Raw genomic sequence first — 24,417 nt, 5'->3', positions numbered from 1 at the left:
GCAGGCTGTAGTAAGAGAGAAGGGGACAGGGCAAGACAAACAACTCCTGATTGGGAAAGCAATGGCTCTTTGTGTGTGTAGACAATATTTTAGTGCCTTTAGGAATTTGCTGGCTGTGGTGATTAGCCTCAACCAAACTCTGAGCAGCTAACGAGATTTTTAAAGGTCTTAAAAGCTGGCTAGAAAAGTTCTCCTGAAACTTTTAAAACTCTTTTAATCTATTGAAATTGAAACAGTTTTGCCAAGATGGGTTTGTTTTAACAACCTCCAGTGGAACTCCTATTTACAAGGCTGGCTTTCAGTTGAAACCTTTCCAGCTGCTTATTGTATGGGCTGATGGACAGCTGAAATACCTGAGCTTTTAATAGCCCTTAAGCCTATGTCTTTGCAGGAAGAGCTAATAGTTCAAAGGCTGTCTCCTTAGGTAGATTAGAAGTGATTGCTACTTTATTCGATAAGAAGAATTTAGAAATATTTTGGGAGAATCCAGAGATGTTGAGTTCTGCTCCTACCTGGAGTAAAAAATAATTTTAGATAATGAAATCATTCGTGAAAAGGAAGCACTTCCTGTTCCTATTTCTTTTTCCAAGCTCCACTTAGACACTCATGGCAGTTAAACAATATGTTCACAATAGCAACTGGCTGGCTTTGTGTGCAGTGACGGAGCCTGCCTACTCTGAGACAAGGAAACAGGCTTGCATCCGCTTTAGGAGAAGCTGGTGCATGGAAGATTATTTTGCTACTTTATCATTTATCCATCTGATTTCTTAAGCTTGCCTAGTTTCTCTTCAGCCTTCCTGTAGACTCTAGTACTCTAGGATAGTATTTCCCAGTAGTAGCATCCATTAGCATCATTATCTTTTGCCTTACTCTCATATTGAAACCTCCTTTTTTGTATACATCACACACATTATGATACCTAGACTATTCCAGATTCAGTAAATAAAAGATTGAGTGTGGAGGATAAAAAGCAGATCCCCTGAATTCAGGTTAGCTTTACATGGGTTTTCTGAGCTAAGGATTCACTTTATTCCCTCATTCACAATATCCCACCACAAAATAAATGGTTTACATGCATACAAAGCACCTTCCTGTCTATTTCTCAGGTGGCAGCAAAAAAAGGCATTTCCAATACAGCGATGGAACATTTTTCAGTCATCTGTAAACCATGTTATCTTGGAATCTGAGAGCACTGTATGAACAGTAATGAAAACAGTCCCACAAATTCCCTGTAAGGTATCTGAAGGCTTGTTTGTACTTGAAAGTTAATTTGCTATAGACAAAAACATGATTTTCAAACAGCATCATTGAATAACCCTGTTTTGGAAGTTCATTGTCTGGATGAACATGCCTTGTTCTTGACTATCTCAATTCACTTGGCGGTGAATTAAGATGGCTGGCCCAAGGCAGCTGTTTGTATACATGCTCCTGTGTTCATTGTTCTAGTAAAAACAGTTTTAGTAAACTGTAGTAAGACTGTTCAAGAATTATTTTGTTCTCACATGTAGGCAAGCTTTCCTTATCTTTCCTTTAATAACAAGCAAACAAAGGCACCCAAACACCATGTGAAAGAGTAAAAAAAAATTGAAAAACTGGAAATAGAAACCAGTTCTCCTTGTTTGCTCTAAGCACAATAAAACTTTCCTTGGAGATGCTTTCAAAATTGTCTTTTCTCTCCCTCTCACTCCTAACAGCCATAAATCTAGAAATACATATTAAGATTCTTGTAGTGAGTTTTGTAAACATGTCAGCTTTAGATGATTTTTCTAGCCTCCCTACAGGAATCCTGGTTAATCCCACTGAATCTTATAATGCTGTTCAATCATACATGAGAAAACAATAAAATCCTGTACAACTAAACCCTGTTTTTTTCTTGAGTATAATAATCAGGAACTGTTTCCTGTTCCTGATCATTATGAAGTACCTTGTTATGTTATTTGGTCATCTTCCTGGTTCTGCTGAATATTTCTTTTGTCCAGCCCAAATCCTAACTATGGGCTGTTAGACAATGGTATGAAGTATCTATTCTGCCCTCTGGGCTGTTCTATTTTATCTGTGCTGAAGGGATGCAAAAATATTAAATGGTATTAGAATGTATTGTAGTATTTCTCTTTTGCCTTCAAGACCACTCATGCTGCTTATTTGACTTGCATTTCTGTTCTGATGAGCTAAGTCTTAGTCCCAAGCCACTAAAGATGACGTGCTGGTAAGCACAGTATGACTTGTGAACTTGGGTAGGATACTACACTGATTAGTCAATCTCTCTTATGGAGGCTGTGGTATAGATGTGCTGTACTTGGGGAAACCTGAAGGCTTGGTTTTCAGAGCATTGCCCCTATCTGTTTTAAACAACTTCACCTTTGTGCAGCAGCTGTAATTTGCTTATCCAAACTCTGTCTCTGTTAGATTGAAGATGTGCACCTACTATGATCTCCCAGGGGGTCTTTGCTTGTAGTTTGGGGGGGAGGGGGTGTGTGTGTTCTTCTTGCAACAAAAGATCAAGGAGGTCACTTGCTTAACATGGTAATAAAAATACAAAACTATTCTGTGTCTTCATAACACATCCAGGCTCTCATAGCTCCTTACATTTCTATTTCTACTCTGGGTTATAGGAATAGAAAATGTAGGTTACTGCAGGAATTCAATATTTTATGACTAGATAATATATAGTGGTCTCTCAGACTAACTATTAGGCCTAATGCTTAACCATATAGAATAGAGTACAGTGGGAATGCTCTCTTTGAGTATACATTGTGTATACTAAGTACAGTGAAATAATGGTGTAATTGTGCTAGCTTACCTGTGTTAGTTTTGGCATGATAGCTCTGGGTATAGTTGTCATGAAGATGCAGAAGCACAGATTTTGACACATGTTGGCAGCCAAAACATATACATGGGGTCCCTGCAGGATTGTTTTAATCCATATTAAAGAACATATCTTTTTAGTGCTACCGTTACCTATGTTAGCTAGGATATCTTAGTTTATGCTGCTGTCATGCCTTCCTTCAATATATCCTGACTATAATGTCTTAGAGCAGAGCTAGGGGATGCTGTGTCTTCTAAATGACATACATCAACGGAAGTCCCCTGAGGTCCATGCTAGCCTGTATTTCTGCAAAGAATGGACTGCAAGAACTTGAGGTCTTGCTGTTCCAGGCATATTTCTTTAATGGTAAAAAGGAGAAGAGAAAAAAAACAAACCCATAAATATAAAGACTTCATATTCTAATCAGAAGAGTGTCTCTGCTCTGGGGGATTGTGTATAATAGGCAGGACAATTGTAAGAGACAATTCTTAACACTGTTCTCCTTTGGTTCCCAGGACTGTTTATCTTGCAAAAATCTGGATCCTATCATAAGCACTGTGACTCAGATTCTGAGAAAGTGCTACCCCAAGGAGTCTCTGCCTGTGGCGACAGTAAGAAGTTCCTATTTCTTCCCTCTTCCTGGGAATGCCAAGGCTGAACCTCCATGTGAGGGATCTGAAGGTAAATGGCTGAAGGATGAGTTCAGTGGGAGGAAAAGGAACATGACATCACAATTAAATGAGATATGAGGAAGGGAGTCCTGGCAGCCTAGTCCTGAGGTTTACAGTTAAAATTAATCTGATGGCCTACAGTGTCACTCAGTAAAGATGAAACTGCTCCCAGGGCTTCCTGAAGCTTGGAGATTCTGTTTGGAGAATAAATGAGAACAGTTTAAAAGGAACAAGGAAAAGGGGGGGGGGGGTGGAATCCTTGTATTATCCAAAAAATAATGGAACAGAGTGGGCATGACAGAGGCTGGAGATGCTATTGCTCCACAACAGCAACAGAGGAACAGACAATTGTGCCTGTGCATGACTGTTTGTGGGGGGAACACTCCCTTGCAGCTTCTTCAGTAAAGAATTGCAGGAAACATTATTCTTTTTCCTTTCTGAAATAAGAGCAGATAGCAGTCACGCTGCATGAGTAAAAGATGTGAGCACTTGCTGAAAAGCAGAACTTAAGCATGGGCAGGATAGCAACTCCACAGAAAAGGAGAAACAGCAGACTCCATGATACGAGCAAGCAATTTCTGTTGCTTTCAGTTTTATATGGAAGATGTTCAAATACTATAATGATGACAGCAGTAAAACACCCTAATCTAGATAATATAGATTAAGAGTATCCTGTAATATTGTTGCAGCCAAGCAGAAAATCTCTATATTGCTTTGTAATATGAGTTGGATCTGTACTATGGTGACGTTTGTCATGGTCTTGAAAGGCAGTGCTCGAGTCCAAGAAAACAGCGCTTTAAAAAGTGGGAGATTTAGTGCCAAATTCATTTATACTAGATTAGCAAATGGGATCTGCTTTAATCAAGGTTGGGGTGGGTTGTAGTTTGAAAGCGTGTGGCACACATAGAGATTGCGCATATTTCTGTGGAGGACCTGAGAGGGATATTAGGTTGAATGCCTTTGCCTCCACCTCTTTTCTACTTCTGCAGGTGACTATGAAAGTGATGGAGAGGAAGAGGCTGAAAGAGACCTGGATAATGAGGATATGGAGAGTAAGGAGGAAGTAGGTGTATGAGCCATAGTTTCCTTAATCATTCACATACTGGAAAGTAAAACTTTTCATTGTCCATTTTGACATCCTGACAAGCTGTCTAAGCAGAGAATGTAGCCATGCATGTGGTCCCACATAAATAAACTATATGAATAATAGAAAGATACTTGAAAGAAGGAAAAGAGAAAGCACTGACTTCCATTGAAGAGAGTCCCCTGCATTTATCTTAACTGCCATCCTTGTCCCCAAGTATGGTGTGGGTTTGGTGACTTCTCGGTTCCTGCAGAGAAAGTGACCAGTGACTATTAGAATCGCATGCACAGTCAGGGATAAATGATAGATCTTTGATTCGTCTAGGTGTAGACTAGAAATGGCACTTAGTAGGGGAAAATGGAATTATCATCTAGGAAAGACTAGCCCTCTTTTTGTTCCCATATCAGAGCATATTCAGGCTGTGCACCTAACCTAAGAAAAAGGTTAGTTCTTTTAAGCCACAGCTGAGGCATTTGAACCTACATTCCTCCTTTATTTGCTGCTGCACACAGACAAATAATACAATGAATTATTCAATACTTTTCTGATTTCTCCCTTTGCACTCTCCCTGTCATGACCTAACTGGCAAAAAAACCCCTACCAGCTGAGGATGAGAGTGCAAAACTTTGTTGTTGTGAAAATACATACAAGCGTATATACAAATGTGAAGTAGTGAATGCTGCTAATAAGTTTTATCCCAATAAAGTGGTTTGGGAAGGCAAATTAAAAAATGAATTTGCAAGTACAGTCTAATTAGATATGATTGAGACTTCTGTGGAAGGATATTTCCATCACTGCCCTGTCTTTTCGTCCTCAAGTATTAAACTGATGTAACCCAACGAAAAAAAGAAGTTAAACCCAAACACACTAGCTCAGTGTCCTAACTTGCCTGTCTGGCTGTTTTTATGTGAATATTAGAGCTTGTCAAGATGCTCATTAGCAATACAGTTTATAGTGAATTTATCTTCTCCTTTAGTTTTTCATTCAGAAAAACAGATCCTATATGGCTCTGAACTATTTCATTATTCTTTAGGAATTACTAGAGTAAATGTGAGCAGGTTTGGGTTTTTTGCCTATGAGCTTGCTCTGAATATGAGTTTTAAGTACTGCTTGTCTGGTGTGCTGGTGATATCTCCCACGACAAATCTTTCTAAAGGGAAAGCAAGAAGGGAATGGATAATGAACTTTCAGTTTACCTTTTCTGTATGAGATACTATTTGCACAATGTTTCCTGGTATTGATGTGATTTACAAACGTTTTCACAGGTACATAATGTGTATCCATGCGTACTAGTAATACCAACCAAACTGAAACTTGGCTGTACAATTCTATCAGTAACTGTTCAGACAGTTCTATGAGAATCAAAGTCATCATATCAACCATCTATCCTTCTCAACCCAAATCTTCACCAAGTTTGTAGCTGCTTATGCATCATTATGCTGTTAGTGGCAAATCATTTTAAACTGACCTCATGCTCTGTGCAGCTCTTCATTGCCTCTTTAGCTAGGCCCAAACAGCAGTTCAGACTCTGCTTTGCAATGCAAGTGTGGCTCAGGGTTTGAAATGCTATGGATGCTTTTGCATTCAGGTGATTTTTTTTTTTTGATAACACCTTCAGAAATGAGTCTATCAGGAGCAAATCACTTCTTTGCTGGCATTTGGTGGGGCATACTTACTAATGATACGTTGAATTATTTTGAATAATGCTGTAGTGTAATGCCCAGTCATCAATGCCAAGTCTCTATCCTTCCCTCTTGCTCCATCTTTTCCTGGTTCCTTATGCAATGACTGAATGCTTGACAGTTCGCTTTTGTTTCTTGTATCTGATATGGAAGACAGTGCACATCAATGGACAGTTGCCTTCGACAGTTTCAGATACAGTTCTTATCCCTGATTCACTGCTGGTGGTTGAGATCTAAAAAGCTTTTTTTCATATAAAAATATCCAGAAAGTTGGAGAGTAGAGAAGATGGATTGGGTGAGTTTCACAGATTTTTTTATAAGTGGCATTGAGAAATAATAAAATATAAGCAAATGGTGCCTGCAAGTTCAATGAGATGGATGTGGGCCTTTCAGTTTGATTGGTAGGTGCTCAGAGAAACCATGTGGTTGTCTAAATCAAAGGTAGAAGTGTCAAACTTTCTAATGTTGCTGGTGGCCTGTGAGGACAATTTTGGCTTTGATATACTTTGAGAATTTTCTTGTTAAATATACGTTTGTTAGAGTATTGTTTCTTTGAATCAGAATATTACCAATTACATCTTGAGGATCTGTGCCTAATGGTTTATGCAACATAAACAAGGGAAGGGATGATTTGCTCAGAAATAACTAGTAGTTGTTAGTGTCTCTTATTTTGAAATGTCCCAAGCTGAGGTGCTTATAAAAAGGTTCAAGTTTCAGTCTTGATGCTTTTTTGAAACCATCTTTTCATGGTATCTCTACTTAAGTACTCAAATACTAAAACATCAGGTTGCCCTTTTTCATGATGTAGTCTTTCCTCTTGTGCCTCTACCTTCCATTCCATAAAATGACTTTAACAGCCTTCATGAGTATGGGAAGAACACTTACAGGACTCATTAAATGAGTATGATGTCATTAGAAATCAAGTGCATTATGCAGAATATTACCTTAACAGTCATCTTGTGGGGCATGTTTAATATACATGCTTTTCTAATTCTGCTTTTGTAGGATTATGACTTGGAGACAGATGTGAACAAATTGAGGTCAAGGCCAGTGCTTGACCGGGCAGAGGAAGAGCTTAAACAATATGAAGCAATGTGTCCAGAACTTTCTCATAATTTTCAGGTACTATCATAGTGCGGCTTCCGTTATTTGTGAATATTCAAGAGTTTAAGAAATATTTGAAAAGGAGTGCTGACAAGAGATAACTAGACAAGGCTGTTGCAAAAGGAAACCTAGATGTCTTATAGGGCTGGAAAAACAAAGATAAAGACTTTTTGCTATAGTTTATTGGTATGAATCAAGAGTGATAGACAGGGAGTGATGTGTTTGGTGCACATTTGGCTGGGTATGGATTAACTAAGCACTATTGAATCAATTGCCACATAAGAAATCTTTCAGATAATAATTCGTATACTTGCTGGCAATTTCAATGGCAATATCAAGATCAGAATGAGATGTGGAAAACAAATACTGTCAACTAGTGTTTTGAAGGAAGTGATGGAGAAGATAGCACTACCGCTGAGTGAAATGCACAGTTCAAATCATTGTTCTATTGCAGTTTGGGACAAGAAATGAAGAGGAGTATTGCACTCATTACAAGTCTTGGAATTTAGGAGAGCTGAAAGCCATGATTCAAATATGAATCTGGAAAGGACCACTGGCTTAATGTATCTCCTGTAAACACAATTCTGTGACACTTACTATGATCATAAGTAGCCAAATGGGATTAATTTATACACTTGCATGAAGGCAGGGGTGGAGCTTTGCATGACAGATTGGCCTCCTTTACCCTGCTGTCATATTTATATTCTAAAAAAATGTCTTGCAAATTATTTTCCCTAATTTGTTAGAACTATCAGCTTTGGTTGGAGATGACTCACACAGATGACTCAGTCTGATCCTTTTAGTTTCTGAGGACTACTGTTGAAACAGCTTTGTGGATAAAGAAATCCTGGCAGGTGGTCCATGGGCTGATTTTACTCTGGCTGTCTTATTGGATGAGTACAGTTTTGGGAGATTTGTAAATATTTTCTTTCTTCCTTGAAAGGGTTCCTCTGGAAAGAGGCACAATTTGTCTTTAGTTTCTTTTAATTTCTTCTGCTTTTTAAATTTAAAGGAGCTTGAATCGGAATCTGAGGAAGAGAAGAGCTTGGAGGACAGGACTGAGAGTCTTCCCTCTGCTCCCTCTCATTTCATTCCAAGTACTACTTCTGTGAAACATCCAAACTACAGATGGAGAAAACAAAGTGTCACAGAGATGGGACCAGATCCAGGGGAAAAGGATTTCAAAGTCCCACTGCAGAGCTGGACAAAGAAGGAGAAATGCAGATGGGATCAGATTGATGAAAAGAGAGACATTGCAAAAGCAGCCCAAGACGCAGACTCTTGTGAAGAGGAAGATCCAGCCAGGAGTCATGTGCTTACTTTCTGTCCTCTCCCAAAAGAGGCTGCTTGGTACAAAAAAATGTTTTACCCTGAATGTGAGGCGTCGATCAATCCTAGTCCAGGAGGGAGGCTGGAGAGCTCAGACGTAGTGACAAATCTTCTGGAGAAACACCAAGGGGATATCCCATTCCACAGCCCTCGCTTCTACGTAGCTAGGGCCAGATGTGTTAAGTCCATACCAGACTACAAAGACTTGGCATTCCCTGATTTCTGGGGTCACCAGCCACCTCCTTACAGCAAACCCACGTTGGAGCGCAAGTATGGGGTTCAAAGGTGATTGTGCTTTGATATAGTTACCACACTGAGAGCTCTCAGGATCAAAACTGGTATATGTAGGTTCTGACTATAACATCTCTGAATGCCTTAGCCCCAACTTTGTTCTATAACTTCCTATCCAATGATTTGCTGCAAGGACAAACAGTGGGATGATCTTGTTTAGGCTTTCTCCCTGAGGAAAGGAAAACGGTATCTAACTGGATTACTAACAGGATTAGGAATCAGCAAGCCTATTTTCTATCTCTGATGTGGACTTTCTGTGTGTCAGTGGATGAGTTGTGAACTGTCTGTGCGTTGCTTTCTTTGTCTTATGGGTTAAGGTGGTAGTGGCAACCCTGGAGCGAGATTTTTTATGGCTTCTGTGAATCCGTAAAGGCTACCCTATCTCATATTCCAAGTTGTAATTGATTAAACTAGTTATTGATAAATGTATCAATGTACCTGTGTATGTGGTGGGACTCTATGCTGGTCAAAGCTCTGACATAGATTTACTAGTGGCTTTTCCTCAATGTAAGTAGACGAAGACCCAAAATGAGCTGTGCATCTGTGACCTCGTTAGAACACAAATGAGATGAAGTTCATTTTAGAGATGGAGGAGACTCTGTGTCCATTCGGGACACGTTTTTGCCTTCAGTCTTGCCCTTAATCCAGTCACCTTTAGTGCTTGCAACATTGGGTCCTATCTGGATCTTTGAGGAAAAATCCTTTCTGTCCTCTCAGAGCTGCATGTCTGTGTCAGGTTGTTCTCAGGAATCTCACTGTCTACCCTTCCGCTGCTGTGTCCCTTCTCGCTGTGCTTCTTGCTCTCTGCCTGCTCCATGGGGTCCTCCAGAAGCTTCTCCTCCTTCCCTAGCATGTGCATCTGCTTCTGGGAAGTCTGTCATGAGCCAGAGAGCAGCAGTGGGGACAAGGTAAGTAAGCTGCTTTCCCTCCCTGCTGCCCAGCAGGGAGAAGATAGCATATATGGCATGCAACATGCAGAAAGAAATAAAAACAGATCTCCCCTCTGGCAGACTGCTAGAGGCTGCTGGTTTTCTCACGTTGTTTCAGGTGTTCAGATGATGGGAAAGCTGTGTTTTTGAAGCTGTGCTGGGAGAGGAAGTTCTTACAACTACTGTTTTGTCTGTTCCATGTGTGGCTGTGTGCAATGACTTTACATTTCTTTTAAGTGGTATAGGGAATTATTAGCAGACACCAAAGAGGCTGGATACTATGCAAAACTTTAAAGTTAATCAACACTAATCAAATGGCATTTGTGAAGACCACTGATTTCTGACCTCTAGAGAGATAATGATTCTTTCTGCAGCAAATATAAAAGCTAAAATCTTATTCAGAGGCAAAATCACTCTGCCATCTTCTCCTTGCACTGTTGCTCTAAAAGCTTTGATTTTATGACTATAAATAACATGTGTAATCATACAGCTAAAATGGGAATAATCATATCATGCTTCAGGGCATAACATGATTGCTGCAAAGGTCAGGAAGAAAATCTGGTATTCCACATTTGATCATCTTTAGGGATCAGAGAACTTCAGTTTAATAATGAGTAGAAATTAGCTCGATTTAGAGTCAAGATTCACTATGACACAGACTAGGAGGTTTATAAGTTATGGCAGATATTTCCTCACGGGGCAAGGCTGGCCATTTGGGAGATTAACATTGACTGGGAAGAACTGGGAATAAATCAAACTTGTCAGAATACTGTAGAGAATAAAAATTTTAGACTCTGTTGTTTGACCCAAAGAGCAACTTGTTGTAATAGGAATGGAGCAGGAGCTTTCTCATGGTTAAAAAACCCCAAAAACATATATATAGACACAAATGAAGATCACCTGGAATTATCACATTGAAGTCCTCTTCCTTAACAGTCTTTCAAAAGAATTTCCTAAGCCTCTTCATAGTTCTTCTACAAGATTACCTTATTCCAAGATTTCTCACAGTGTTATTACAATTTGCGATTATTTTTTTTCCCCCCCTAGGGACAAAGTACTAGATGATGTTCGTCGCTTAATCCAGCCGGGTGATGTGATAGGCAGAACTGTTTTTGATTTAGATGAGCCCAGGTGGGTAACTTAAATTGAGTACTGTAACCAGGGGCACTGTCAGTGCTGGGTTAGGTAGTGAGCTCAGTTTACTTGTTCAGCTCCAACAAAGGTACAGAAGAAATAACCTAGGAGGTAAAGGCCCAACAGGAAAAATATACAGGAGGAGGAGATTCCTTGTACATAGCTCTGGGGAAAAGATTTATTGTGGAAGTCACTGGAGCAAAAGAGCCTCAAAACCTTTTAGACAGAACAAGAAAATCTATACATCAAAGGGACTGTATGGTGTCCCTGGATATGTCTGCGTTGCGTGTGGTGATCTGGAACAGAAGCTTGCAGGCTGACACTGGGAATTGTACATATGAATCCAGATGCAGTCTCTCCACACCCTGTAAGCGGAATTTCGCATTGGGAGTGCACTTGGGTGTCTGTATGGCTAGTGTTACAGGCTGTAGATGTACCCTGAAAGGTGTGGCTTTTAAAATGCTTCTGAAAAAAAACACCCAGCCTTGTGAACTGTTAAGTGCTCAACTATGACTGGCAATTGTGGTCTTTGAGAATATGTAGCACAGGGCAATTGAGAGGGTCCCAAATATGAAGAAATTGCATTCAGAGGAAGGATGAGTGACTTGGAACATTCTTTAGAGGAAAAAGATGAAGAACAGTTTGAGGTAGGAGAAAGTTGAAGTTGTTCAAGATGAATTTAAGGGTTTCTAAGCTTTACAATAGGGAAACTATATAGATCAGGGAAGAGTAAATGTATAGTAATTGTATAAAGCTGCCTTGTGCAATTAATAAACTAATGGGAATAACTCAGTGGAGAAAGTAACTGGAATAAAGAAAGTAAATATGAACTGGGACAAAAAGGAGTATTGGGAAAGGAAAAGAAGATGTGATTTAGCATCACTAAGCAAGAGTAGAGAAGAATGCTGCATTGGATAAGAAGATTATGGATTTGCTCACCTCTTGCTACTACTCAAGGTCTTGCTTATAAAAAAATTATAAAAACCTGCCTTAGCATATAAAAGGTGCTGGGGAAGGCTTGTCGTTGAAGCAACCTGCTATATAGGTATCCTTGCTTTGATTTACTGCAGTCACTCAAGCCCAGGTGCTCCAGGCTGTCTGACATTCTTCTCCAAGTTTGAATCGGGAAACCTTCGCAAAGCCATCCAAGTGCGTGAGTAAGTATGCCTGCAGTGGCTGTGTCCCAACCTGCCTTTCTGCTGTGACCACAGCATGAAATCGTGGAGTTCTGCTGGGTTTGGAAAGGGTTAGCCAGGGAAGCGGATTTTATGACGCAGAGTTTGTGATGCCTGCCAACACCTAGATGTCATGAAAGTAACAGGAGTGAGAAAGTAGAGCTCAAAGTTTTGACATGACTAATATAGTGTGAGTATTTAATGGTGTGTTTGGGCACTGCTAGTTTGATGGTGTTCTTTAGACTCTTACAGGATATTAATGAATTTGATGGTATAGCCTGCTGTCCTCAGCATGTTCAGTGGCAGACTGGTGGGGTGTTCATGGTCACTATTTTTTTGTCTTCCTTAACAGGTTTGAGTATGACTTAATCACTAATGCAGATGTCAACAGCAACCAGCATCACCAGTGGTTCTACTTTGAAGTCCGTGACATGAAATTAGCCGTTCCCTATCGCTTCAACATTATCAACTGTGAGAAGTTCAATAGCCAATTTAATTACGGTATGAGTCTCTGGGGAATTGGATAGTCTTCTGTTCACAAGAGTATCTTTTTTTAGTGCCGTAAAGGTTTCAAACTTTCCATGTCTGTAAGGGGGGGACTCTAAGTTTAATCTTATCTGCCCTGAAATCCACTAAAAGAGTTACTTTAGAGAAGGGTCCTTTGACAAATCTATCCTCAGGAGGACTGAGGAGTAAGCTGAATATTGAGGCTTGGGAGAGGATTTGTGTGTGTGGGGGGAAGTAATTGTTCTGTGTTTAGAGACCAGAACTGAGGAAGAATGGCACTGGGGTTGGGAGAGGTGAAAAAAGACAATCTGTTGGAATTGAATGAGCAGCATAGGATTGGAAAGTGCTTCTAAGATTTAAATGAAATATAGATAATTCTCAAACAAATATTCATGACTCTTTGGGCTTAGCCAGGAGGAAATCTCTACCTTTACACCTGTTGAGACTTTTGCTGATATTAATGATAAAAAAATTTCTGTTCCTGTCTGTCTTTGAGCTCCTGTCATAGTCTGTGGTTTAGAAGGAAGGTGGCATTGCTCAGAAATAGGCAGGGCAAATCCTAGCTTTCAATGCCCATTTCAGAAGAGAAATTATTTTTTCTGCATGGAGACTGTGGGTTGAATTCTTAGCTGGTATAGGCTGATTTTTATTTGTTTCCATAGAGATGTGTTAATTTACACCAGCTCAAGACCTGACTCAGAATGTTTAATAAGCCCCTAATATCAGACTTTGCATTCCTCTGAAGTCCTGTGGATACAGCCTTCAAGATCACCAGGAGAACTCTCTCAGGATCAATGTACCTAAAACAAATAGTACAGGAGCTAGAATGACTTGTCACTTATATTTCTGAAACTGGCTGGATGAGTGGCATAATGAATTATGAGGCATTTGCTTTTTAACCCTAAGGGCTGGAGATCAAGTGTTCATATAGATCCCAAATGAAAATGAATTTTTTGTCATCTTATTCTGCTTCCCTGAAATAACAAACAATTCAGTGTTGGTGTGTCTGGTAGCAGCCTGAAAATGAAGTACATTGAGGTCCTACTGTAAACCCCAATACAACCTCTGATACAGCCACCGGTAGCTTCATAGCTAGAGATTCTGGCTATTATTGGTGGAAGGTTGCTTGTTATCTGCTAGTCTGGCTGTTGTCAGCCTTTATAATCTCATTTTGTGCACCTGAAATTGTACACGACTCACATGCTCGAGCATGCAATGAAAAATATATTTGGAAGAAATATGTGAAAATACCACCCAGTGCAAGGAGGCTAAGCCATAGCTTGCTTTTGTATGGCTTGTACGTGGGAGTGGCTGTTAAAGCAATTCTTCTGTGGGTTACTTCTGCTATTCTGAGAGGGCAATGAAGCTCTAGCTTATCTGGCTTGGCTGAATGAGGCTCATTACCCCTTCTAGCACATGCATAATATTTACAGAGACTGTTGGTAAGAGATGCTGTTTACTCGCTGCATTCCCTCTGCACTTCCTGGGCTAATGCCCATGTCATAATACTAAAAGCTTCCAGCTGTTATACAGTGCCAAAGTGCCATGGGTGGCAATACTTTACAGCTCCTGGTTGCTGATCTGGTTTGATTTTTTTTTTCCCCCTTACCTTTTGCTCTTGGTTAGATGGTACTGTGTAATTTTCAAATCAGCAAAAAGGATATTTCATGAAATAGTTGTGACCCAGGAGCAGAGCAAGTCAGGAGGTGCAGCTTCCACCTCTCTCCTTACCCCTTCCACCAACTTACTGTACCGTGGGAAATAATGAGACTTCATCAGAAGCCTGATTTGTGTTTGTTTTCTAAAACTGAATGTTTCCATAGGGAAAGTGGAAAGGAAAATTTGATTTTTTTTCTTTTTGTTTGTTTTTTATTAAATGAGATGGCAGACCAGTGTCAACCATCGCTCTGAGACAGTTTGTGTGCCCCCTTTGGACTCACAGAGAAGGGCAGGAGCTGGAATTTGGGATGTTGAGAGCACTGCAGACCCTGAGCCTCATATCCCTTGTCTGATGAACTGGCCTTCTGGGCAGGAATGTCTCTCTTGAAACTCGCTGTGGCCCATGTCCTGGAACCAAACACAGAATTGCTGCTTGTACGTGGCTCACAGCAGTAGTTCAGGAAACAGCAATATAGAGGTTACTCCTAGCTGTAGGCTCGTTAGTGCTGGAAAGGCATTTCTGCTGGTATGCTTGCCAGCTCTTAAAGCGCTGGAGAGTAACAGAGAAACCCAAAGGAAGAAGGGAATCTGAATAGCTGCTTATGAAAATATGTCATCAGTATTAATGATTTTCAAGCATCACCTCCTCCCAGCACAAGAACAGCCAAGAGAAGGCTCAGGGGGCAACTTACCAACATGCGTAAAGACTTGAAAGGGCATTTTTCCCTTTCTTAAATGCGCTTTCACAGAAGTGCTGCCAGCATCACTGCTGGGCTCAGCTGTGGCGGTGCTGGGTCCACTGGAGCTGGCTGGCACCACCCTGGGGCAGAGGCCACCCCTGCAGCCCCGAGTCACCAGCATCTCACCAGGGACACCCCTTGCAAGGAGCTTCACTGGTGAGGGCAGGATCCTTATGGTACCTGGAAAAGAGCAGGCAGGTCTCTGTAGAGCAAAGGAATTTGATACAAAAACTGCCTGCAGGTGGGCTGGCTTCATGGAGCTGTGAGTAATGTATACGCAGCTCAGGTCAGAGAAAGCCTCGTACCTCGGGGCATGAAACAGTAATATTTTGGAGGTCAGGAAGAAGTCATCTTCTGGTATAATGTAGTACAAAGATGGATGCTATCATTATCAGCATTTATGACACATAGTGTTATTTAGGTCTAACGGCAAGTTTAAAACCTTCTTCTAGTTTTGCTTGTTACTTTCTGAAAGTATGGTACTGGATGCACTGCAAATCTTTAATGCTGTTTTAGGGTTAAGGATTCAATAATGGTGCAGCCAAGCATAAAATATTGGACTAACCAAATTACTGATCTTGTTGATACCTCAATTCCTATTCTTTTCTTTCCCTTCCTCTGTTTGTAAACAGAGCGGCTTGAAGTCCTCCTTTGCAAAGGCTGGTCAGATAATAATTTATTTTCTAATGAACTCCATTCAGCTCATTTCTTCTGGAGGTGCTTTTTGTACAGACATGGCTATATCTGAACAAAGTATGGGGCTTTGGAAAATGTATTTACTTTGCATAAACTATCTGCAGAGAGAGCAGAGACAAAATAATGATGCTGCTTGTTTAGGTTTTTTCTTCCCCATCCCTGTCTTTTCCAGCCAGGGAAGTTGTGTCACTTGAAACTGTCTTGTTTTATGTAGGCATGCAGCTGGTGATGTATTCAGTGAAGGAAGCTCTCCAGGGCAGGCCTCGCTGGCTTCGGGCAGGCCATGATATCTGCTACTACAAGTAAGTGCATTGCATTTTTTGCTGAATAATTTGTGGCTTCCTTTCCCCTCTGTTCCCCTCCTGTTAACTGTATTGATGTTGTTAACCTGTGACCACCAGTGCCACCTGTTTCAAATGTCTCTAAATTGGTGCTAGTTCAATGTGTTACGTGCTTCCAGCTTCAGGAAACAGCTACAAGTGAGATCTCTATATTAAATATCTGGGGAGAAACAGGGAACGTGCAGAATTCGCTTCCCAAGGAGGAAAGGGAATGGAGGATGCTCAATCCTTGCTGATGCAGCCAGGAATACAAGGAAGCTTAATGCACAAAGGTAGTGTAGTTGGCTTTTTCCCTGTCCAGGAAAGAAATGAGCTGGATGGAATCATTGTTGTTCTTTTACATACATCGATGTTTCTAAGAGATGTAGGAGCTGAGAAGCTAAAGGAGAGTTAGCATATACATGGGGGTGTGTGTATACATATTTACACACACTATGTACACCTATATTTAGGTAGAAATAGGCACATACAAATACACATTTATTTATTTGTTTGTGAATCTAACTCTGTACCTTAGTATCTTCACTAGTTTCCCTTTTCTGCAAAGCTGGAACTCAAATCCTAGAAGGCAAACTGTTTTGTGGACCACACTTATCTGGCACCATGGCACTGTTTATAGACCTTGTCCTGACAGCAGAAACAGTAGGGATTAGTCTTACTCACTATCATACAGGAACTTTTACTTTCTACTGGGGCCAGGCAACAGTGGTGTAAAGGAGTTCTGACAAGCTCAGGGCTAATCTTTATGCAAGTTCTCTGTTTCAGGCTGTTTCTTCAGTGTGTCAGCACCTCAGAAGAAAAATGCTAGGTCAGTCTCACATTTAACTTGTACCTGAGCTGGAGCTTGACTCATGTGAGAGACATTCTCACTCAGGTATCTCATTTTCATATACAGAAAAACAATCCCTGATCATTCTGGCTATTACAGTCAAAGGAGACAAGAGCAGAGCTTGGGGTTTCAATAGGTTGAATGAACCCTACTTTACTTTCTCAAGGCTTCCAAAATGTTATCCACAACACATACTAATTATTTTAAAGACTAGGATTGAAAGAGTTTTCAGGACTAGGATAATTGGTATGGTTTGAATTAGAAAATCTGTGCAGAGTTGGAGGCTGGGGGACAAGCAGGAAAATTACAGGTGTGAGTAAATGCATTTGGTTGAGTGCCTGTGAGTGGGATGTCTGGGAATGATTCAGCCTGGGGATGTCTGGGAATGATGCAGCCTGGGGTGGTGCAAGCAGAAAGAGCAGCCCTGCACTGGAAAAGAGGGTGAACTGGTAGAGCATTATGGGTGAAGTTCACATACTTTGTAATCGCATACTGCAGCATTTGGTGAATTAACTGTTTTATCCTGGCCTTACCTGTCATGACCTGAAAGCTGAGGCTGAGAATGCCCGAGTGACAAGTTTTCCCCTTTTTTTGTTGTTCTGATTATTTTTTCTATCATGATTCCTATTCATCAATTTGCATCACCTGCCTGCAGGTACTGCATTAGGCACTGTATAAACAAACCAAAAGTCAGGTCCTTGCCCCTAATACCTTGCAGTTGAAGTATAGTGCTTGGGCTACCCAATACCTGTAGATGGGCAGGGAAATACAAGAAAACAAAAGGTGTTAACACAAATAACAATAACAATTGTCTGGTTGTCTGGCATGGTAACTAGTGCTTTCAGGCTCAATGGTACTTCTTTCTTCATGAACTCATGTGCTGAGGCTGATTTTTTCCTTCTTTTTTTTTTTTTAGAAACTGATGTGAAATCCTAGAATCATAGAATGGTTTGGGTTGGAAGGGACCTTAAAGATCATCTAGTTCCAACCCCTTGTAGTGAAGAGTTTCTTCCTTATATCTAATCTAAATCTACCCTCTTTCAGCTTAAAGCCATTACCCCTTGTTCTATTACTACATGCCCTTGTAAAAAGTTCCTCTCCAGCTTTCTTGTAGGCCCCCTTCAGGTACTGGGAATAATGGGCTTTCTCTTTGTAAGAAATTGTATTTATGTTGTAGTTCACAATTTTGCTGTTAGGTTCAGAGGTGGCTATGTTCACAAGTGGATTTGATGAGACAATAAACACAAACAATGACAGTGGGCTGCCTTCCAGAAGTAGCAGAGCCCCAAGCTTGTGTTGATACAAAAAATTACAAGTCATCCTAAATATCTGTTGTAATATCTAATATCTTCTCTTTTATTTTTTCTTTTTGGGGGGCGGGGTGGTGCTGAAGGCTCAGATCATCCTCTCTCAACCTGGCATTCTGTCTGTAGCAAATTGAGTAGCTATTTTGTTCCAAGTACTCTTCACTCACCTTTATTCACCTAACCTTTTTTACCTTAAGAGCTAGCATACTGTGGTGCAGTGGCTTCCCTTTGCCTGCCTGTAACCTCTGGCTTCTGTGAGTATGGGCTTCTTGTTGGGCAAACTTCACACACTGATTACTGTAGCAGTGGCTTCTTGTGTCATTAACAAGGCAGTTATTGTGCAGTGATTAAACAGCAGCTGACTTCTGAGATTAAGCCATGATTGTACAATTAAGCTTTGTAATAGGATTCTTGTTCAGAATATGTGAGAGAATGGAGTTTTATTGATTTGGAATATTCTGTGTTTTCTAACTGTACATTGAATTATATGTCAACATATTCATCTAGGATAATTCCTTGTTGTCTGTCTCACTGTTTATTCCAGGTTTACACATGGTTTTGTATATATGAGAATGCACGTACACACACATATATATATGCACTTTCACCTCTACTGGAACTCCAATCTTTGTTTCAGTGATTATAGAAGAGATTCCCAGTCACAAGAAGTTGTATGTGGGAGGGAATGTGAAGAAAGTATGTTTGAGGTTGCTCAGACTTTGGGTCAGAATAGGAGGAGATGGGATTGCTATAGCAATAGCAATAGTGCTGGTGTTCTGGGGAAAAAGCATTTTCATTTACCTTGGTCATGGGTATCCTGGGGTAGGACAGGCACACTTTGAAGGGAGCCTCATCTAATTATGTTTACTGGGAGTTTTTCATAAATATGGGAAAAGAGTGATATACTTATAAAAATAAGGAGGAACTCAAAGATGCCCTTAATTGCTTTTGCAGCAGGGCTCTTAGAGCAACCTCTGAGCTGAAGGACAGTGGGAAGAAAGGCTCATTCGTGAGATGTCTGGGTGATGCACATTGGCTGATCTTTGCTGACATTCATCTTCACTGAAGATGGGATAGTTTACTCATAAAGATGAATGTTGTGGCACAGCTCCATCATCGCATACCTTTCCCATATGTCTCACGAGAGTCTGTATGTTACGGAGAATATTAGTAGTGCTCTTGTCAAAAGGAAGCTGAGTGACACTTCTGCTCTATTTTTTTTTTTGCCTCTCTGAAATGACAGGATACACCCATGATAAAGAGTCACAGTTACTATAAGATCATCTAATTCACTTGCTGTCTTGGCAGCTTTTATGTGCTGAATAATATTCCTCTCCAGCAAATTATTTAAGGAACAATGGCAGCATGCTGAATTGGTGACAATGTGCTTGTGCCTTTTGGTTTCACGGCTCATTCTAAGCATATTATCTAACCTCCAGCTTTTCCAGACAATAGTCAGTTCACAGATAGTAATGAGGTACATGGAGTGTTTTGTTCTTACATCACCACTAAAGACTTGGCTGTTTGGTGATCACAGCAGTGTCAGAACTAGGTCTTCTCTTTTCTCTTCAGCATCTTTATAATCACATTAGATGAAATCATCATCATAGCAATAGCAGGCCACTTCTCAGTTCTAATGATATCTACAGAGAGGGCTGAGACACAAGTCTTGGTCTGAGAGCACCTGACCTTTACAATTCAACTGAAGGCCTTAATAGCAAGATGAATATTCTGCTGCGGCTGGGATTCTGTCTGCAATCTTGACAATAAAGATGCCTTAACATGGATTTGGCCCTTGAAAGGGAAGTTGTATTGTGCATTTTCTAGTTTCCAGTGTGGCAGACTCCAAAATAACAGCCATGCCCTGTAAATTGTTAAATACTGGTTTTTTATGGTATGAACCAAGGCGTTACTAAAGCATATTGCACTTAGTAGCCACACTTAGGGATGTAAGAAGGTCAGGGCATGTAAAATGTGTCACCAGACTCCAGGTGATAGAAGGATTTTGGACAAAGGGAATGCATCAGCAGATCAAAGTGATAAACAGTTTACTTTCCATTTGGACTCTATTTTGAAATGGCCTAGGAATCTGGGATATTGACACTTCTGCCATTTTAGTCTAAGCTGATACAATGCCATATTCCATCACCTACCAGTGCTTTGTACTAAACAAAATGTTGCAGAAAGGAAGTCTAAAGATGAGATAACCATGAGATGTTGTTCTTGTATTTCTTAGTGCTTTTGAATTCCTGAGTTACAATCCAGCACCTTTACTGACCTGCCTGTATCTTTGGCAAGTGGCTTCACCTGTCTGTGTCTCAATTTCCCTATCTATAAAGGATGGAAAATTAGAGTCACTTATCCGCCACCCAAAGAATGGGAATAGATAAATGGGAAGCAAGTTTTAATTAGATAATTCTTGCAAAGGTCTTTTAAGCTCAAAAAATTATTGTGCAGAGTAAGTGATAATTAGTATTATAATTATTAACTTTCTATCACAGCTATGCTAGAAATATACTACCTGTACATTATTTCTGAAGAACAGCAAGCAAAATAATTTAACTATTACAAAGTGACTGAAAGGCACAGCAGATAAGTTTGCATGCTGATTAAAAACCCCACACTTTGGTCTCTTATTTTCTTTCCGATAATCAGTGTACTAGTTTCTAGAGAGCATGTGAGACTTTGTGAACATTTTTTTGAAAGAGAACACAAATAAGGTAGTGAGGACCAGATATTGCTAGGGTCTTTTTTTCCTCTCCCTTGCTTGTTAATTTGGGTTTCATGCTGGTATGATAGGGTGTTGTGATGAAAAAGGGGTGAGGAAGAAAAACTACCAGCCTCGTGGAGGAACAAGGAGGCAATAGAGCCATCTTGGGGTGACAGCAGTAGGAGGAAAGGGAGGCAAGGAAGAAAAATGCTTTTAAGTTTTTTAAGGATTCAGGGCTACTGCATTGTATGATGGATTGTGAGGAGACCAGATTATATGCAGTAGGAATACATGATCATTTATACTCTTTACACACAGGTGGTTCTTCTTTTTAATGCATGAGTGAAGAATATTGAAGCCTCACAAAGATACTTGTGAACTTCCCGTTACCACTGGGTAGTTTGCTATGGATTGAAGCAGGTGTCAAGAAGTGATTCAAAAGTCTGGAAATATCTGTTCTGGACAGGCAGTTTGCTGGAACTCTAGAGGTGCTCAAGATGAGAATGAAATGTGCTGCTAAGCAGTTCAGTGAGAGCGCTATGCATCAGTTCCCTCGGGATCATGCAATCTGAGCACTGTCATGAGTAAGGACCATTGACTGCCAGTGTAGCATCAAGGTCAGAGGTGTCTGGTGATGCAAAACCTCTGGGTTAAGTGGCATTTTAGATGGGAGAGATTTTTGGCTGCACAATTACAGACTATAGAGAAGCCTTTACTGGAGCATTAGGGACAGGTGGGAATAATTTCCCCAATGTGTATGTAAGATATTTAGGCAGTATCTGCCCACAAAGACCTGCTTCCTCCCACACCTCTGACTACAAATGTGAATTTGGAGGGGAGGACTGGGAATATCTCAGACTTTGAGACAGCCTTTCATGAATAAGGTCATCTAACCATCTAAGCAACACTGAATATAATAGAGGCTATGGAGATGAATACTTCCCTTATGCACTATACAAGAAATGGTTCTTAATTTTGACAGTGAAAGATAATTAACAAGAACCAGATTAAATGTCATTGTCTTGACTTAAAAAAGGCTCAAATCCTGGATCCACCAAAATACATATATGGTCACTAAGTAGATGTTTCTATATTTGTAGGTTCATTGCATTTTTTTCTCTCTGAGTCTTTGTCCAATATTAAGGTGGTTTATTTGTAAAAGAAATGTTGGGGTGAAGGATTCAGCTGAGAATAAAATCATAGGCTTTTCAGTTTGCCACTGTGACTTGGTGTTCCTGTACTACCTATCGATCCAGTCAGTATCACTCACCCCACATGTTCCAACTATTAAATTCAGGTGAAAACCCAGCAGCATTGTATTGTCTTTTTTATGAAAAAGAGCTGATTATTTTGGAGAATTTGACAAGAATAATTATCTTTTCTCTCCACCCCTTTGAATAAAAATGAACAGCAGCAAAATAAACCAGTATTGTAAATTTCAGGAGCTGAAATTGCATCTTTTGGTTACCTCTTCCATTTTGCATTTTAATGCAACATTGATGATAACATTTGTCAAAGAAACCTCACAGTCCTTCAGAATCAGAAGGTTCAGCAACAGCATAATTGGTGCAATGTGGGAAAAATATTGTTTGAAATGTATTTATGCATGTGATTTTCTGTGAGGCTTCTTCCTAAAGTGCATGAATTGTCTCTTCATCTCTGCTGGAAGAAAACTTTCTTATTCTGCCTAAAGTCATTTCTTTATCAGAGTAAGTTTCCTGCAAGGGATCTGGTCCTGGGACTAGATTGAGCTCACTTTAAGGTTTTGTGGTTTTAACGATGGGAGTGTCAAGGGCCTGAGTGCACTAGTAGACCTTCCTGACCTTGACCAGCCTCACCCAGGGCCCCCACCCGCACCCTGCCCATGGGCCCCAGGCGCTCTATTTAAGCTCTGTCCCTGCTATTCATCCCTGTTTGAGCTCTGTTGTAGCGAGGCCCCAGCTCAGTCACTGCTGTGTCTGTGCTTTGCTATGGACTCTGATCTGGATCCTGACCCATGGACAGACCTCCTGGCTTGACCCAGACCTGCCTCATCACCACAACCTTGTCTGATGGTCTGGATGTGTGGTTGAACCTGTCTGCCTCCCCTAGCCTAGGCGTGACCTCTTCAGGTACTGTGGGAGGGGGCCCTGGCTGGCAAGGCCCCTGCTCTGCTGGCTTCAATATCAAGCTCAGCTCCCCATCTTTTAGGGAGCAACTGGTCCTTGCTGTTCCCTGACAGGGAGAGGCTCAAGCCCTCAAAAAGCAGGGATCCAGAAGAGAGGATTTTTTTGGGTAGCTCACAACCTGCAAACCTGTATGAGGTTGCTTCTCCTCTGTGTGCAGTCTCTACCCAAACCCGCTCTCCTCCTTTTCCTTCTTGGGAAAGAGCCTTTGACATTTGAAATATTTTTATGCATGCCCTATTTATTTTATTCCTGGAATATCCCTTTTCTTCCTGTGGTGGGATTGAATGGTTGGTTTGGTAGGGTATTCACATTTTCTAAATCTCCAGGCTTTCACAGAATATTTTCATATGGCATTGTTCAGGGCTGTGAATAGGTACCTGCATCTCTGAGCAAGATAATTTGGATGTTGGCAGCAATACAGCAATGTTAGCTGAATGCATTAGTTTAAATATGTCTAGACTGTGCTATATGAACTAGTATTACCTGGCTGCTCGTTCGCATCTTCACAGAATGAAACAAACTGCTGTTTTCCTATGAGAGTGCTCCCATCCATCAGCAGCACGTGACTAGCTGCGACTGGCTGTGCCCAGTACCGCTACAAACAGTTCTGCTTCTAACTCCCTGCTGGTCTTTGTGTACTGCCTGAATCCCGAGACACGCTTGAATCTGATGTACCACCTTGGTCTGTGGTACTTACCATCATGATCCTGTTTGCATCTCTGTTTAGCAGATCCATGGTTTCTGTAACCTTCCTTCTTTCATATAGCCTGTAGTTATGTTGCTGTGTTACTGGATGCTGTTTATCATTGTGTTGTATTTTTGTACCTGTTCATTGCTGGGATTGGATTAATTGTACTTGTATGGGGCTTTCCCAGTCTTAGTACAATGGTTGAGTTTGGAGCCCATCTACAGAATGAGATGAAAACTCCTTCAGAGTGGACATTTCTCTGAACTCTTAGTTCTTTCAGGGTTGCTCCAAATGTGCATCTGGAAGTGATAACCATCTGCTTCCCTCTTTCTCCAGAAACCACTACCGCTGCAGTGCAGCTCCAGGAGGAGGCATGAGAGGGAAATGTTACTACACGCTCACCTTCAGCATCAAGTTCCCTCACAAAGATGATGTCTGCTATCTGGCCTACCATTACCCCTACACTTACTCCACAATGATGGTAATGCTGATACGTCCACCTAGATAAGCTAATGTGCCTGACATTTTGGAGCTGCCTTGGAATGAGACTTTGAGATAGCATAGGGA

The 24,417-nt window shown here is 40.7% G+C and overlaps 1 protein-coding gene across 1 annotated transcript in view; it reads left to right on the top strand.

The window, feature by feature from the left end:
* Window positions 1–24,417, top strand: part of AGBL1 (AGBL carboxypeptidase 1) — a 267,046-nt gene that overhangs the window by 39,741 nt on the left and 202,888 nt on the right. The window contains exons 8-16 of the mRNA XM_059824130.1: window positions 3,322–3,487; window positions 4,467–4,540; window positions 7,249–7,365; window positions 8,360–8,961; window positions 10,944–11,027; window positions 12,101–12,187; window positions 12,558–12,706; window positions 16,022–16,109; window positions 24,187–24,331. Of these exons, the coding sequence (XP_059680113.1) occupies window positions 3,322–3,487; window positions 4,467–4,540; window positions 7,249–7,365; window positions 8,360–8,961; window positions 10,944–11,027; window positions 12,101–12,187; window positions 12,558–12,706; window positions 16,022–16,109; window positions 24,187–24,331 (1,512 nt within the window). The remainder of the gene's footprint in view (window positions 1–3,321; window positions 3,488–4,466; window positions 4,541–7,248; window positions 7,366–8,359; window positions 8,962–10,943; window positions 11,028–12,100; window positions 12,188–12,557; window positions 12,707–16,021; window positions 16,110–24,186; window positions 24,332–24,417) is intronic.

Source organism: Gavia stellata, chromosome 13, assembly GCF_030936135.1.
Source record: "Gavia stellata isolate bGavSte3 chromosome 13, bGavSte3.hap2, whole genome shotgun sequence".
In the NCBI taxonomy this organism is placed as follows: Eukaryota; Metazoa; Chordata; class Aves; order Gaviiformes; family Gaviidae; genus Gavia; species Gavia stellata.
This window is presented reverse-complemented; position numbering and strand designations above follow the sequence as displayed.